This window comes from Neomonachus schauinslandi, chromosome 6 (genome assembly GCF_002201575.2).
Source record: "Neomonachus schauinslandi chromosome 6, ASM220157v2, whole genome shotgun sequence".
Taxonomy (NCBI): domain Eukaryota; kingdom Metazoa; phylum Chordata; class Mammalia; order Carnivora; family Phocidae; genus Neomonachus; species Neomonachus schauinslandi.
The window spans coordinates 67,411,921-67,428,189 of NC_058408.1; the positions used below are offsets into that span (position 1 = coordinate 67,411,921).

Below are 16,269 nucleotides of genomic sequence, written 5' to 3' on the forward strand. Positions count from 1 at the left end.
CCTTCATCTAGCAAACATGGGAGACACGCCGCATGCCAGGGATTGCAGGGGATCCCAGGGTGGCAGACTTTGCCACGCCCCCCCAACCTGCAGACTTCACCCCCTCACCTGCAGAGTTCGCAGTGCCCCTCTGCCGGTCTAACTTACATGTTTGTTCTCTGCACGCCTGCGTGTATTCCTCATGTCCGCTAAGAACCTACTTCCCTCTGCCACCGGGGTGCACGCTCCTTAAAGGTAAAGATTCTATCTCACATCCACGTTGGGATCCCCTGCAATGCCTGGCATGGGGCGTGTCTCCCATGTTTGCTAGATGAAGGAGTGCGTGCTCCCACCGTGACAAATGCAGGCTACATTTCACAGTAAAATAACAGTGAAGAGATGTTTGCGGGACGGAAGCTCGGGGAGCAAGGGGTCGGGGTGGTCGATTCACCTGCACAGCTGCCTTCTTTACTTTGGTTCCCCCTTCCTACGTCCTAGGTCCAGACAGTGACCGTATTTTACTAAAAGCCCAAATCACGTGACCTGATGCATAGTCTTGACAGAGAATAGAATATTTAAAATCAGAACTGTCCCAGAAAATCCAGCCCATCTCGCAGGTGCTTTTTTATTAAGATCAGTTCAGGGCGCCTGGGTGGCTCAGTCTGTTGAGTGTCTGACTTGGTTTTGGCTCAGGTCGTGATCTCAGGGTCGTGAGATAGAGCCCTGGGTCAGGCTCCATGCTGGGGGCAGAGCCTGCTTGGAGTTCTCCCTCTGCCCCCCTCTCTCCCTCTCTAGGATAAATTAAATCTTTTTTCCAAAAAAAAAGATATAATTCACATACCAAAAAATTCACCTTCTTAAAGTTTACAATGCAGGGATTGTTAGCATGTTCATAGAGTTGTCAACGGTCAGCTCTATCTAGTTCAGAACACGGTCACACCCGAAGACCCGTCCCCGTCAGCCGTCCCCCGTCCCCGTCCGCCATCCCCGTCAGCTGTCCGCCATCCCCCGTCCCTGTCTGCCATCCCCCGTCCCCGTCCACCATCCCCCACCCCCGTCCCCAGTCCCCATCCCCATCAGCCATCCCCCATCCCCTGTCCCCATCCCCTCCCTCCCGGCCCGTGGCAACCACCCACCTACTTCCCTTCTCCTCAGAGTTGTCCATTCTGGACCTTTCACATAAATAGCCTCTTGTGACCGGCTTCTTTCCCTTGTTGTGTTTTCAAGGCTCATCCATGTCTCAGCGCGTGTCAGTATGTCATGGCCTTTTACTACCAAATCATGCACCCTTGCAAGGACATGCCGTGTTTTGTTTATCCATTGCTCTGTTGGCACCAATCTGGATTGTTTCCATTTGGGGACGATTGTGAATCCTGCTGCAGGGGCTCTTAACACCGATCCCGGAGGGAGGGAGCCGGTAAGAAGGGCCGCCGTCTGGGAGTGGCTTGGGAAGAAGGCCGCAGAGAACAGGTCTCCGAAGGGCAGGGAAGAGAGGGATGCACAGGGCGGGCGGCCGGTCTGTTTGGGGGACAGTGTCCCTGAGGGCCGGCCGCCCACGCAGAAAGGAGGGAGCCCAGAGCAGTCCCAGGCAGACTCACCTCCAGAAGTGATAGAAAAGTAGAGGGATGTTCAGCCCCAGGGTGAGCCACTCCTGAGCGCACAGGAACATGATGCAGAAGAGGCTGTGGATGGAGTATTCCGGAAGCACCAGCTGCAGGGGAGCAGAGACATAGGCCTGCGTCAGCGGGAGGGAGTCACTCCATCGTCCCACAGGCCGTGCTGGCGACCCCGAGGCCGCCCCAACACCGTGGTCCAGCTCTGCTCCGTTCTCCTCATCGGGGTCCCGGAGCCATGCTTCATACCCAAGTCTAACGGACACAGGCTCTCAGCACCTACTTACCGGAACGGGGCCCTTGCTTCTGGGGGTAACCCCTGCGTGGTCACGGAAGGCGGGAGGAGACACCCCCAGAGGGTCTCCACGGTTCTGTAACTGCCTTGCTCCTGGCTTCCCGGTCCCTCCGTACCCTCCTACACAAACTCACAAAGCTACAGCAAACGGGTGTATCTGTTTCAAATGGAGGCAGGCCGGGGAAGCATCGAGAAACAGCACCTCGCCTGATGTGGGTGGCCTGGGGAGGGGGGAGAATGACCGGCAGTGACGAAGGAGGAGAGGCCAGCCCGGACCAGAAACGGGCCAAAGCTGGGGGACCAGCAGGAAGACCGAGCCCCCCAACCCCCAGAGCAGCCACGCGGGGGTTAATGGTAAAAAGAGCTTCAAGTCATGAACTCCCCAGGGTGTTTAACAGAAATCAAAGTTGTAACAGAGATCACAGCAGCTGTAAAGGAGAAACTGGTGCCCAGACCAGTGAAGACACCCCAAGTTGGAGAGGGAAGTCACCCTCCTCCCCCTCACATAGGCCCACGTACGCAGCACGTATGCTCCTAGAAAAATCCAGCCAGCCGTGGGGGCTCGTCTCTAATGCCGCCTCCTAAGGGAAGACGAGCCCAGACCACCCACCCCGCACCCCACGGCCCCTGCGGCCCCAGGCCCACAGCGTGCTCCCTGACCTCCCCCGCTGAGTCAGCGCCCTCCTCCCTCCCCCAACACACCCCCCACCGCCCGCGATGTCTCTTCTCAGCCAGCGTGCAAAGCTCTTTGCACTTAGTAGAGGCTGAGTGAGCACGAGATACGCTGAGCTGACCAGGGACATGGGTCCGCGGCACAGCTGGCTGGTGTGAGGGCCCTAGCCTGCGCTCACCCACCAGGCCTTCTGTGGGCGGGAACAGACGGCCTCACACCGTCCCATCTGGGTACTGCCCACGACTCTGGGCTCCCTCATCCCTCCCTTTGGTCTCGGGGGTTGGCTGCCCCAGATGACCATGCACAGGGAGACACGCATTAAAAATACACGCATGCAGGGCGCCTGGGTGGCTCAGTTGGTTAAGCGACTGCCTTCGGCTCAGGTCATGATCCTGGAGTCCCGGGATCAAGTCCCACATCAGGTTCCCTGCTCAGCAGGCAGTCTGCTTCTCCCTCTGACCCTCCTCCCTCTCATGCTCTCTGTCTCTCATTCTCTCTCTCGCAAATAAATAAAATCTTAAAAAAAAAAAAAAACACGCATGTGAGGCACGCGTGCAAGAGATGCATTCTGTAAGCAAGCGGCACCTTCCTGACTCGCGTCTGCTTGAGAACAAACACGTCGACCCACGCGGATTGAGGAGCCCTGGAACCCGGCTCACAGGGCCGCTCCATGGCCCCGGGGCACCGTCGGCACAGCCAGCCTGGGGGCCAACAGAGCTGGGTTTGCCCCTCTGCCCCCAGTGTTGGCCCATCTCACGAGCACGGCCAGCGTGGCGGGGCTGGGGGACCGTGGGGCCATCTCAGTCCTCCCCATGCAGCAGCTGGACTGGACGCACCCTCTTCTCTGCGCTCACCTGTTACATACAGATCGCCCGACCCCTGACCCCCGGGCAAACCCTCGACCCCAAGCCACCCTCCGCACTGGAGAACGTTGGGTTTTCCCAGGAAAAGCTGCCAGATAGCGCCGATCTCATTCTTCCCCCCACAACGCACAGAGGAGCTGGCTCACGCAGGTGTGGTCTGTGCAAGTCGCTGGTCTCACTGCGAGTGTCACCGTGCCCCGCTCGAGGAGCTTGACGCACTGCATACGCGGCCCATGCAGATCCCACGGAGCTTGACAGGGGGATGGAGGGACGCTGGGGAGGACGAGGAGACCTCGCCACACAGGGAAGCCAGAGGCCCGCATTCGGGGACCAGAGCCGGGGGCACAGCAGAGAGTCGGCAGGAGCTAATCGGGGGCGGGGGGGGTCCAGCACAAGACGCCTGCAAGGGCCACTAACTCACCACGTGGTGGAACGGAGGCTGGCCTGACACGAGCCAAGCCGGGGCAGAGGTGAGTTAACGCCCGGCTGCCAGGACCTAGCGCTGAGCCCAGCTCGCACACTTGCCCAGGAAGACCTCACCGATTTCGCCACGCCCCACCTTCTTTGGTCACTCCACCTGTCCTGACTCCCTGCCCAGGCCCTGGGCCTCACCTCCTCGTCCTGGCGGACATTTCCACCCGGATACTTCCCGACCACCACGTGCTGAAAACCCCCGTTCCTCCAGCCCCTGCAAACCCACCCGCTCCAACTCCAGTCTGCTTCCAAATCTTGCCATTTCTCCTCCACACCCACTTGTGGTGGTTTTTCCCTTTGCCCCAGTACCGCCCCCACTGGTCTGGACCCCTGCACCCCTTCCCACGGCCAGGGCAAGAACTTTCTGGCAGGTTTCTGTCCTTGCACGCAGTCATGTCTCCCCGCACACGCCCCTGGGCTCGGCTCCCGAATCCACAAACTTGATCTCCCAGCCATTTTACTTGTGTTCAAAGTCGTTTAACTGCATTTACAGGTCTTCCCGTTCGCTGGTGTACCCATTCATTCCTGGCGCTGGCCCACAAAGATCGGCGGACTGGTAGCCTGTGGATTCGGGGAGCCGGATACAATGATGCCGCCCTTTGTCTTCACCTCAGGACGCCAGAACGCTCTCACAGCCCGCACAGTGGGGGATGTGGGACGATCACACGATGGGACCCCTGAGACGGGCGGAGGGGAAGACGGTGAGGATCGTGCCCGCCCCACGGCTGCACACCTGCTCCCGCCCCCCACCACACATCCCCGGCGGACGGGCTCGCCGAGCCACTGGTAGAAGCGTGCCTGGGACCAGACATCCCGAGAGCCACATGGAAAGCCACGGGGAAGGTCCCAGGGCTGAGTGCAGCTTGCAGGGAGGGGCAGCTGTGAGACCCAGTCTCCGCGGACTCAGACAATAAGCTTTTCAGCTGTGACCGTGTTGGGCTAAAACTATTAGCCCGCTATCTCCAAGTGTTCTGTAAGTTCTGGCGGCCACATAATGACCTCTCTGTGGTGCTGAGCATGCTGGGTCTTCACTCCCTCATCCGTAAACACCAGCATTGATGACCTACCAGCGAGGCTGCTGGGGGACACAGCTTCTCCCGCGGAGGAGGCTGCTCTCAGAGGTGGAGCAGTGTTGAAGGGGGAGGTGCGCTGTCTGATGAACGGGACCATCACTACCACTAATAATCACACACCCCTAATCCCAGTCTCGGGTAGGTCCCTTGTTGCTCTTACCCAGAACCGATTTTGGTTTCCTGATTCTCCACCCAGTCTCCTCTGAACCGCAACCCCATCCCTGCGAAAACCAAGCTCCCGGCTTCCCCAAGTGGGGAGAGAAACCAAACCTGCCTCTCCAACCGGGAAAACCCAGGCCCTGCCTGTTTTCAAGGACCGTACAAGGACATCCTGTGTCTATCTGCCCCAGGGACAATCGGTGTGAAAAGAAAGGATAATGTCCTTTTGTCTGATTCCCCAAACCAGGAGCCCTCCTGGGATGAGCAGGGAGGAGGCAATTTTCTCGTAAGCGTCCAGGTGGAGACACCTGCTCGCAGGTCCCCAGGTGAATAATCGCACCCCTGGTTCACCTCAGGGGAGGGGCGGTGGGAAGGAGGGAAAGAAAGGTCGCTTACCTGGGAAGCTGAGATTTCGCTGAACTGGAAGACGAGGAGAAGAGCATCCCAAGCACTGGCAGGAAACCCTCTTCTGAGTCCCTCCGCTCCAGAGGCCACCTTCTCTGTAGTCGCTCTGGGCAGAGGGCTCCTGGAGGGCAGCCGGGCAAGAGCCAGGCCAGCTGCAGACGGGGCGGGCGGCGCGGCCCCCTGCAGGCCTCAGACGGCATCATTAGCAGAGACCCCGACGGCTGGGCTTGTGGTTGGGCTGAGCTGAGCGTTGCCCATTTCGTGGTGCCAGCCAGTTGAAGCTTTCGACCTCCTGGAATGTGCACTGATGTTCATCAAATACTCTAAGGGGTGAGCGGATGACTCTGGTACATAAGCACCCGGCCCAGAGTCACCTCGTCTAGAACCGTAATTTGAAAAGCCACCATAAACCAGTCTCATGCGTGCTGAGGCCTGTCCCCAGGAACCTCGGGCCTGGCTCTGAGCCCCGCACAGCCAGCAGCAGTCCTGGGCGCCTAGGCCGAATGTGGCTGTCCCTTGTCAGGGTCAGGGTCAGGCCTGCGTGGCTGATCCCGGGGACTGGGCCCTGCCTCCAGGGAAGCCAGTCCCCGATCATTTCCCTGTGGGCCTGTTCTGAACACCAGGAACCCCAGGAGAATGGGAAGCAGACATCAAGAGAAGGACTTGCCTGCCTGGGTCCCAGCACGTGAGGACAGAAGGATTTGCCTTCCCTGGGGAGGCTGGTGGTCAGCGAGGGCATGGAGGTAGCCCAGGAGCCAAGAAGCGTGGTTTCCAGCCCCCCATGTTCCAGCCCCATGGGGCCCTCCCCCCAGTCCTTCCCCCTCCCTCCCTGAGCACATTTCATCCAAACGGGAGTCTCTGCAGCCTTCTTGCCCACCCACACGGACTCACTTCTCTGCAACAGAGGCGCAGGGAGAGAAAGTGGGAGCTATCCCACACCCCCCTGCCCACTGCACCTGGCTCCCCAGTGTGTGGACAGCCCAGCTCACAGCTCAGCCCGGAGGCCCCGGCTGGGAGCCGCTGGGCGCTGACCGAGCTGTGCCACCTGTCGTACGTGCTCCGGATGCTCACGCGGCCACCTCGGGCTCCCCCCAACCCTGCCCCGGCCCCCAGAGCCACTGGTCCTTCCTGCGATGACTGCCCCTGGGACCAGCTCCCAGCCTGACTGGTGGCCGTCGGCTTGGGCACCTCTGGCCCTGCTGCCACTGCCCGTGGGCCCTGACCACCAGCCGTACCACCTGCTGGGGACACCAGCCAAATGGGCCCCCCCCCGATCCAGGAGGGAAGTGTGCGTGCCCAACCCCTCAAGGAAGAAGGTTCCTTCCATCCGAAATCATAGGGGTCTCGGCTCTGTTTCTGGAGGAGAGGGAAGCTGGGAACAGACGGGACAGAATGGGCTTTGCTAACGGCTCCCCTCCCCTCCCCCAGCCCACTTCCTTAAGCAGCTCCAACCTCACGTACTTTCGAATCAGCTGGGGGTGTTGCTAAAACACATGGGGCTGGGGCCCACCCTCAGAGGTTCAGATTTCGTAGGTCTGGGCGGGGGGTGGGGTTCCCAACCAGATCCCAGGAACCTGCCAGGAACACACGATGCTCCCAGGACCAGCATCACCAGCATCGCCTGGGAGCTTGTGAGAAATGCAGAACTGGGACCCCACTCCAGACCTCCAGACGTGTGGAACCAGAACCAGAACCTGCAGATCCCCAGGGGATCTACGTGCACATTCAAGTTTGCAAAAGGGCCCCTCAGCACTGACTCCCAAAATAGGGTCCGCCAGCCCCCTGCAACAGAATGCCTGGGGCGCGCAGGTTAAAATGCAGATTTCTCGGTTCTACACCAGTCTACCCAGATACTCTGCGGGCCAGCCCAGGTGATTTTGTTAAACATTTGAGCTAAGATTCATAGACCCAGGGCTTGAAGAGGACCCAAGGCAGAGGCTTCCTTTCTGAAAACCGGGGGTCTCGGTCCTCACCCCCAACCCCCAGCGGGACTGTGACCGTCCTACCCTCACGGACTCCAGTCCTGGGCAGGCAGCCTTCACAGATAAGAGCAATGTGTCCGGCTCCCGGCTGCCCCAGCCTCTGCCATGCAGGAGAACACTCTGGAAACAACCCCCACGTTGGCCCTGGTATCTTCCAGGGATGGGGGCCAGCGACCCCAGCATCCTTCAGCACCCAAACCCCCAGGCTCCCATACCACGACTCTACCTTTTCCCAGCAGGCTACCCAACCCCCAAACCCAGCTCCTTCCCCCTGTCTCTGACCTTCCTTGTGTCCCAGTGGGCTTTCCAGATTTGGGAGGTGCCTGGTTCCTTTTAGGACCAAGCTCTGGCCCTGCCCCGCCCACACCTCCCAACCTGCCTTTTGTCACCGTTTTCATGCAGCTTCCAGGCACACTTGAATTTCAAACGCCTCTCTACCACTTCCTCAGGCTGTTACCAAGTACCCAAGAGCCCGGTGAGGGGGAGGGGAGAATAAACACCCTCTCTCAAATAATGCCACATTTTCAAAGGGACAGAATTCTCTTACAACCAGCCCGCCCGGCCGGGAATCCAGAGAGATCTGAAGTCACACTTGGCCACCCACTCCTTCACTCCTTTTCTTTAAGCCAGGGATGGTGGGAGTAGGAACTGGGGTCAGGATACAGGGAGTGATTAGGCAAAAGCTCAGACTGTGGAGAGGAGAGATGCCAATGGGAGGGAATGTTCTAGAAGAAGGGCAGAAGGGCAAGGGTTTCACAAGCCTGCCTGCTGGTGCTGAAGAGCCCACTTACGCACTCAGCAGATCCGTATTGTGAGCACTCGCCAGGTGTGAAGGCCGAGCAGTCCGGTGAGCAGAGACCGCGGTGCGAGTGTGCACGGCGCGTGGAGTCTGGAGCACCACCGGACACGAGCCGAAGCACAGCGTGCAAGCAGCTCGATGCAGGAGGAGGGGAGACATGACACACGTGTTCTGAACGCGCTCCTTGGAGGGAACTCAGCTGAGGTCCGGAGGACGCTGCTCTGGGGAAGGTGGAGTGTCCGGGCAAAGGGCATCCCCACGGGGCACTGGTGTCTGCCTTCACTGTGGCTTGAGACAGTCATGTCCTGGAATGATATAACCTACAAATCTCCCGTGGAGATGACATGGAGCCCGGAAATCCTTCGTACCGGCTTCTTACAGCCGCGAGACGGCAGGGAATGGCCGTGGTGATCTCTCCTGACCGGGGAAGGCCACAGGACAGCTAGGGGGCTTCTGCCCTATGTTGCCCTCAGCCCGGAGTGGAAAATCAGGCACACGGTGGGGGAATCAGTCTCCAGGTCAGAGTCACCGTCCTAAAGCCCCACAGAATCTAGGCTTGGAGGCCAGCCGTGCCCACCCATGCTGCCCTCCCAGGCCCGCGTGACGGCAAGGAGCTCCAGCTCTCCTCCGGACTCCCAGTCCCATCCACGGGAGGCTTCTGTCCCCAAATCTCTCGTGAACAGGCACCACAGACAGTTTCTTAATAGAGCGAACCTGTAGCAGCCTGGGGCCTGAGCAGCACCATCAGCTCCCAAAGGAGAGCCTTCTCCAGGATAAAGACAGATGATTATCCCACTTAACAGCTCTGAAGTGTGTTAATTACCTATTACCTCCGGCTGCTTGGAGACTTTTTGCTCAAAACAAGCAAAGCAGGGTGAGCTGAACCGGAGAACAAGTATGGGTAGCTGGGGAAGAAGAGCTGTCAGTCCTATTTGCTGAGTGCCCACCGGCCTCTGGACCCAGAGCCCTCAGGCAAGATGGGACGGTGAGCACCACCCTCCAGAGTGCCGGGCACAGGGCGGTCGGAGTTCAAGCACACGTGACCCCTGATCAACACGGGTCGAACAACCCAGGTCCACTGAGACGTGGATTTCTTACAGCACAGGACGGTAGAGGTATTTTCTCTTCTTAATGGCATTTTCTCTAGCTCACTTTACTGCAAGAATACAGTATATAATCTGACAGATCTCACAAAGGGTTGGCGCCCCTCCCCACCCACCCCCCACGCCGGTCAAGAGTCAACTGTATACACAAGTGTGTTTTCCAAAGTCTGGCAAAGGCGGAGAGTAGCTGGATTGTGCCACACTTCACTGGGAATTTGATTTAGCAAGTTCACATTCTGGAGAAAAGGCAAAAGAATATTGTAATTGGCTTCCAGGAAGGGCTCGAGTTGGTTATCTCGGCGAAAACAGTATTCGATTCCGGAACAAGAGCCAGGCTCTAGGCCAGCCCGTCCAGTGCCAGAACCTTGGGCCTGCTGTTTAAGGTTGATGGGCTCAGTTTCTCCATCTATAAAATGGAAATAAGAATGGCACCGACGAGAAGAGGCACCTGACCCCACGCTCCCGCGCCTCTGCGGTTCGTGTCAGCTCAAGCACTCCATCTACTTCGTAAAAAGCAGCAATTAAAGTCTCTTGAAAATCAAACCAATGTGTCTTCCCTTTCCTCTCAGTCCATTTCTAGTGCTTGCAAATTTTTTAGATCCTCTCCCTCCGTGCATTTCTGTCCCCAGAAATGCCATCATTGTCCGTGTCACCGTTAGCCGCTCTGGAGTCCTAAACTCTCTGCTTCTCAGGAGTGATGTCCTCACCCCTCCTGAGTCGTGCACCTGTCTGTGCCCTTGGCATGTCTGTGTGTGTCTCTGTGGGTCTCTCCATACAGCTCTACCAGCACAGCACCTGGTAAGCGTTGGCAAACTCACCACTCACTCAGTCAACAAGCATGCGCTGAGGGCCTCCCCGCGAGGCTCAAACACGGGGACAGGCGCTGGAGGGGCCCATCGGCGAGCACCAGGCTCCGGCATCCCCGGGCAGGTGCGAGGGACCCTGGCGAACAACAGAAGGTGCACCACACTTAGTGGTAAGCAAGCCTGTAAAACGGGCAGTGGGGAAACCGAGGCAGGCGCGCAGCCCAGCCGCAGAAACAGGACACACCGTGGCCAGTGCCAGCGTCCGCCGCCTGTCACGGGAGTGGGGCCCCCCCCCTCGACTGGCCGACCCCCTCAGCCCGGCTCCCAGCCCACTTTCAGCGGGAGCCACAGAGATGTTTCTGAAACAGAAGTTAGCTCGTGTCACCTCTCTGCTCCACCCTGCCAAGCTTCCCCGCTGCTTCTAGAACAGGACCTCTCCCTATGATGACCTCCACGGCCCTGTGACCCGGCCTCCCTGCCCTCCTGACCCCCCGCCCCACATCGCTCCGTTGCCTGCTCACTCAAGCCAGACTCAGCCCCTTGATGATCCTCACACCCAGCCTGCCTGTTGCTACCTCAGGGCCTTAGCACGCGCCGTCGCCCTGACCTCCTCATCCGGGAATGCACGCACAGTCACCTCAAAGCAGCCTGCCCTCTGGGCCCGCTGTTGTTCTGTTCGACTCGCTCTAAGTGCTTCACAGCACTTACCATCACTGTCTGAACACTGTCAATCATACATCTGTTTACTTGTTTACTACCTGTCGCACATGTAGGATGCTCACAACTCCCTCCCCGGTGCCCGGACCCGCGGCTGACACGCGGTGCCACTCGGTGCTGAGTGAACGGTCAGTGTGCGTGCAAACGCAGTGATCAGCACCCCAAGCTGATTGCTCAGTGCGAAACCTGCACAGCCATCTCCCGAGACTGACACATGGCGCTGACTCCATGGTCACTCAGCAAGCCTCGGGGTCAGCGGTCTGCCCCCCACACCCCCAGATGGGAGCCCCAGCTCCGGCCGGTCCTTTACGGCACCTGCGGTGTGTCCCCAGGGGATGAGTAAAGCAGAATGACTGCAGACTCAGTCACAGCTCAGCAACTAGAGCTCGGAGCGTCCAGGGCGGCGGGTGAGGCCCGGCCATGAGACCAGGAGAGGTGAGCAGAAACTTCCGTGCTACTATTCGTTCACTCAACACACGCCGTATTCAGGGTCCGTGTGCTGGGGGGAGGGGGTACAGAAGCGAAAAAGCATCATCGGTCTGAGGGAAGCTTCCCTCCTGGTGTGGAACACGTGCTGGGAAAGGGAAGAACGTGATCCCGGGAGCCACAAAACAGTGGCCGGGGGTCTGGGGTCTGGGAGGGCTGCCCTGGGGGAGAAGGGTCATCTTCTGGCCTCACTCCTTCTCCGGAGGGTCCGGGCAAGAGACGGTGGCGGTCAGGACAGGATGGGCAGAAGGAACGGAGCCAAGCGATGGGCTTGAAGGATGCGTAGGGGTCCCAGCTGGTCACCGAGAGCCAGCGGGAGGAGAGGACAGAGCCGTCACTCCCAAGCCCTGCACGGCGGGCGTGGGCGCATGCACAGGGCAGCCCTGGAAGGGGAGGTGTTCTGGGGGCCACAGGCCAGCGTCTCAAGTGTCTGTGGGACAGCTGGGCGCCAGGGTCGGTCCTCACCACAGGGACCTGGAGGCTGAGGAAACAAGGCAAAGTAAATTCGGACTGCCTGGCAGAGGGCGCTGAGCGGAGGAGGCAGGGAACAGCGCCCAGTGTGCGGAGGGACGAGGAGAGAGGAAGAACCCGGGAGGCTAAGGAAGGGCGGCGTGGGGCCCAAGGCAGCAGAGGCAGGCATCGGGACTGGCAAGTTCACGTTGGAGGAGAAGTGACGCTGTTTTCGGCGGGGAGGAAACGCAGGCTGGCCTGGGGCACCAAAGTCCCCGCCGCATCCCCGCCCTTAGCCACGCAGTCTGCGAAGGGTAAGCCTGGGAACACACAGGGGCCCAGGGCCTTCGTCCTCGGGTTTGCTTTTGTGAAGGCACCTGAGCATCACAGATGACACGGTGACCGACCTGTCCTGCCCCTCACCTCGCTGGTGACACGGATCCCTGCATGGCCAGGGGCACCGAGCGCCAGGCAGCGGCTTCCAGGTGACTTTCCGGAATGCAAACAGTCCGTGCACAGGTTGGGAACAGCGCGTGCTCTCAGGGGTTAGACCGGCGGCCACTAGTCCCCGAGAGCCGTGGGACGCCCCTGAGGCTGGCGCATCACTGCCCCGCAGCCAGTGCCCCTCTCCATCCACTTGTGCCGTGGATCCGGGGGCCCACCCGCCACACCAGGGCTCCAAGGCCCTGCGGCTCCCACCCTCCTCCAGTGTGGGGGCCCAAGTGGCCCGGGGGTGCAGCCCCCCTCCCTCCACCATGCAGCTGCCCTGCTCCCGTGAAGCAAGGGTGCTCCCTGCAGATAGCAGGAAACGCCTCCTCCAGCTCCCGGAACCTTCCGCGTCGTCCCCGGGGCCACATGAGGAGTTTGTAACAACGAGGCAGCTCTCGGTGACTCTCAGGAGTGGGGGGTCAGAAGTACATGCTCTTGTGAAGCTGTTTCGATGGAAAACTCCGGAAGAGCGCCACTGAATGGCAGGGCTACCTGGGCCATCCCGTGCCCCGCCCCCCCGCAGTGGGTTTCTGGACGCGGCTGTGACCTCAAGGAGCCCAGGCCTCGTAGAGGCTGCTCAGAAGTGACAGGACATGAACGCGAGGTGCTACGGGCCAGTTGACAGGGGAGATGCGAGCCTGGGCACATTTGCTCGTGGGGGCAAACAGCTCCCGCCTGGCTCCTTTCCTTCCAGAAAGCCCGACTACACGCATCTATGTGGGATGACGGTGATTTCTGCCGAGTAGGAGCTGAAGCTCAGAGAAGCACCAGGAACTTGACCCCGACCCCATACGGCCCCTCGGTGCCTCCGCGGGGCTGCAGCCCTGGCCCCGGATCCCAGCAGCGTTGCGGGCCCCCAGGGGAGCCGCAGACCTGCACACAGCCCGTGCAGGGGGACAGCGCACACAAGCGGGGCAAGGCCAGAGCTGGGACGTCGGCAGCGCCATCAGAACTGGCCGCGGGCGGGGCTGTGATCATTGGAAGCACATGCGCCCCCAGCCGTGACGGTTCGGTTCTGTGTTTGGCTTTTCGGTAAAACCAGAGACACATTCTGGAAGACACCGTGCGGTGATTCGGTTCCGAATCCTCCACTGCAGAGGAAGGAAGGTGTGTGTCCTGCCGGTGAGCACGCCACGCACCCTGATGACAACGGTGCTAGAAGGTGGCGTCTCTTCGAGGAGCTTTAGGAGTTCGGTGACTCGGTTAGAGTAGTCGGCGCCAGCCTGTCGGTCGGGGCACAGCCCAGACACGGTGCAGCAGCTGGAAAAGTCTACCGAGTTTGGAAACAGGACAAAGCGTTCCGGAGTTTTAAAGGTGGTTGCTAGAGCAACCCCAGTGACCAGATTCCAAAACATTCTATTTTTAAAGCACCAGTTGATCATCAGAGAGCCAGAAGTGAAACAACGGGATAATAAGGTTCACACTGGGCATCCTCATAAGGATGAGCATTTTCTCAAAACGGGAAATAATTCAATCCATGAACAGTATTTTGACCCTGGAAGCAAACAGATTTCAAAGTGACGCCCCGGAGGCCAATGACCGCCTGCATTTTACACAGAATACTGAAGTTGAGAGGTCCTCTCTCACTGGGGTCTTCTCCTGACTCCTGGGTGCATCACACGTTCCCTCCAGCCCTCACGCCTCACCCCTTCGAAGGACGTCCCCGCGCACGCGTGCAACACACACTGTGCTGAGACTGTCACAGCTGCGCGTGCCCCGTCCTGCCAGGGGCTCCAGAGGCTGGACACTTGCGGATGCCACCCTGCCTTCAGGAAGAGGACGATCCAGAAGACAGATGCACAAACACAACCAGGGCGGTGGGAGATCCCGTGCTGACTGCAGGGTCCCCAGCACAATTGCACATCAGAATCCTCAGCTAGATCTGTATTGAAACGCAGATTCCCAAGCCCCACTCCGGAATTTCCAGAGGGTGGGGCCCCGGAGTCTGTAGTTCAAATGCTGTGCTTGCGACTCTGATGCGCAACCAGGTTTGGAAGCAGCTGATAGGACAGGTGCCGGGGTCGGGGCGGCTGGGCTTCGGGTGAGCCTGGGAAGGCCACGGCTCTCCCACGGAGGGAGCGCTACCTGGCTGGCCCGGGCCAGGGAAAAGCAGGACGAGCACGTGGGACAGGCCTTGGGGAGGGCCGTGAAGGTGGGCAAAGGCCCTGGGATGGGAGGGACACGCACACCAGTGTCGGCAGACATAACCCAGCATGGTTGCGATGGCTGGACCAGCATAAGGTGGCATCTGGTCTCGGAGAAATCAGAGAGCAAACCTGGGTCCTGGTGAGTAAAGAGATAAAACTCTAAGTTGGGAGGCGCTGGGATGGAGGGGGGCAGTGCAGTCGGTTAAGCATCTGACGCTTGGTTTTGGCTCAGGTCATGATCTCACAGTCATGGGATCGGGCCCCGAGTCGGGCTCCGCGCTCAGTGCAAAGTCAGCTTCAGATTCTCTCTCCCTTCTGTCTCTCCCTCTCTCAAATAAATAAATAAATAGTCAACAAAAAAAAAACCCTCTAAGTTGGTTGCAGTAGGAATGAAAAGCAAGAGATAAACGTTATTCACCATTTTTAGATGCAGCTTTATTTCAGAATGGGTTGCAGGTGGCTCACCGACGTGCTAATTGATCACGACGTGTTTATCTCTGTACAGCTGTACTCAGCAATACCTCGGATCATGTGTAATTTATTCGTGTTTTTAAACACTTTTCCTCTGGATTTGTTCCATTTCCTACTTCGGAGAAAATGCAACGTTATAACCACTCATGAGCAGAGTCTCTCCTGGACGCCAGGACAGCAGAGGCGCCACGGAGACCGCGGGGCCCGCGAAAGGAGTCGAACATGCGGACCGGGCTTCACAGAACAACTGTAAGGGATCCGGGAGGATGGAGGAGGCAGAGGGTGCTTCTTGTTTAGTGGATTAGAGAAAGCTTTGTGGAGGGGACAACATCCGAGGTGGGATATAGTATTTTAGCCAACAGAGAACATTCCAGGTGGTGAAATAGTGTAAGAAAAGACACAAAGAAAGGAAATCACTGGGGCACCTGGGGGCCCAGTCGGTGAAGTGTCTGCCTTCGGCTCAGGTCAGGATCCTGGGGTGCTGGGTCCCATATCGGGCTCCCTGCTCCGTGGGGAACCTGCTTCTCTCTCTCCCTCAGCTCCTCCTCCCTGCTCATGTGCGCACATGCTCTCTCTCAAATAAATACATAAAATTTTAAAAAATTAGAAAGGAAATCACAGGGCAGTCTCACACATTTCTATTCACAGTATTCACAATCCCCGGCGCACAGTAGGCACTCAGTAAATGCTGGGTGAGCAGGGAAGTGTTTGAAAGGAAGTAGATTTCTGTAAGGTGAGGAGAAATCACAGACAGCCTTAGAAGCACTACTAAGTACTGGTCATTTGTGCTCCAACACTGCGGCCCAGAGAAGGCTCTGGGATAAGGCGGTTTTACCTGATCGAGGTTGGCTTAGATCATTGGCACAGGGTGAATCCAGGAGGAGGACCGGAAAACAGACCAAAGGCCAGGGGGGAAAAAAACCGAAAAAAACTAGTAAGCTACTGCACCAGTCCAGGCAAAAGAAGAGAGTCTCGGGGGAGGAGGGTTGTAATTCATGAAGCACATGGGAAACAGAACCCACAGACAGAGGACAGGTGTGGTATTAAACCTGAGTGACATGGAAGACAGTGTCTCCCTTATAACCAACATGGGTCACCTGACAGAGCAGGTTGCCAGCCAGCATGTTTACGGCTGAATGAGGGGAGAACTCAGAACCCTTCAACCTCTCTGCACTCCTGCTTCAACCAATACAGCAGGAGTTCCCACCAGCCATTCCCACATCTCGGGGACGCACTCAGGAGGAAGCCCAGGCCTGACTTCTCTTGCTGCTGTCCCCAAATGGCA

General features: G+C 58.6%; 1 protein-coding gene across 2 annotated transcripts in view; it reads right to left on the reverse strand.

Annotated features, from left to right (window-relative positions):
* The window catches only part of CNIH3 (cornichon family AMPA receptor auxiliary protein 3), a 218,974-nt gene that overhangs the window by 17,041 nt on the left and 185,664 nt on the right, over window positions 1-16,269 (reverse strand). For both annotated transcript variants that reach the window (XM_021679500.1, XM_021679501.1), the window contains one exon: window positions 1,578-1,690. In XM_021679500.1, coding sequence (XP_021535175.1) covers window positions 1,578-1,690 — 113 coding nt within the window. The remainder of the gene's footprint in view (window positions 1-1,577; window positions 1,691-16,269) is intronic.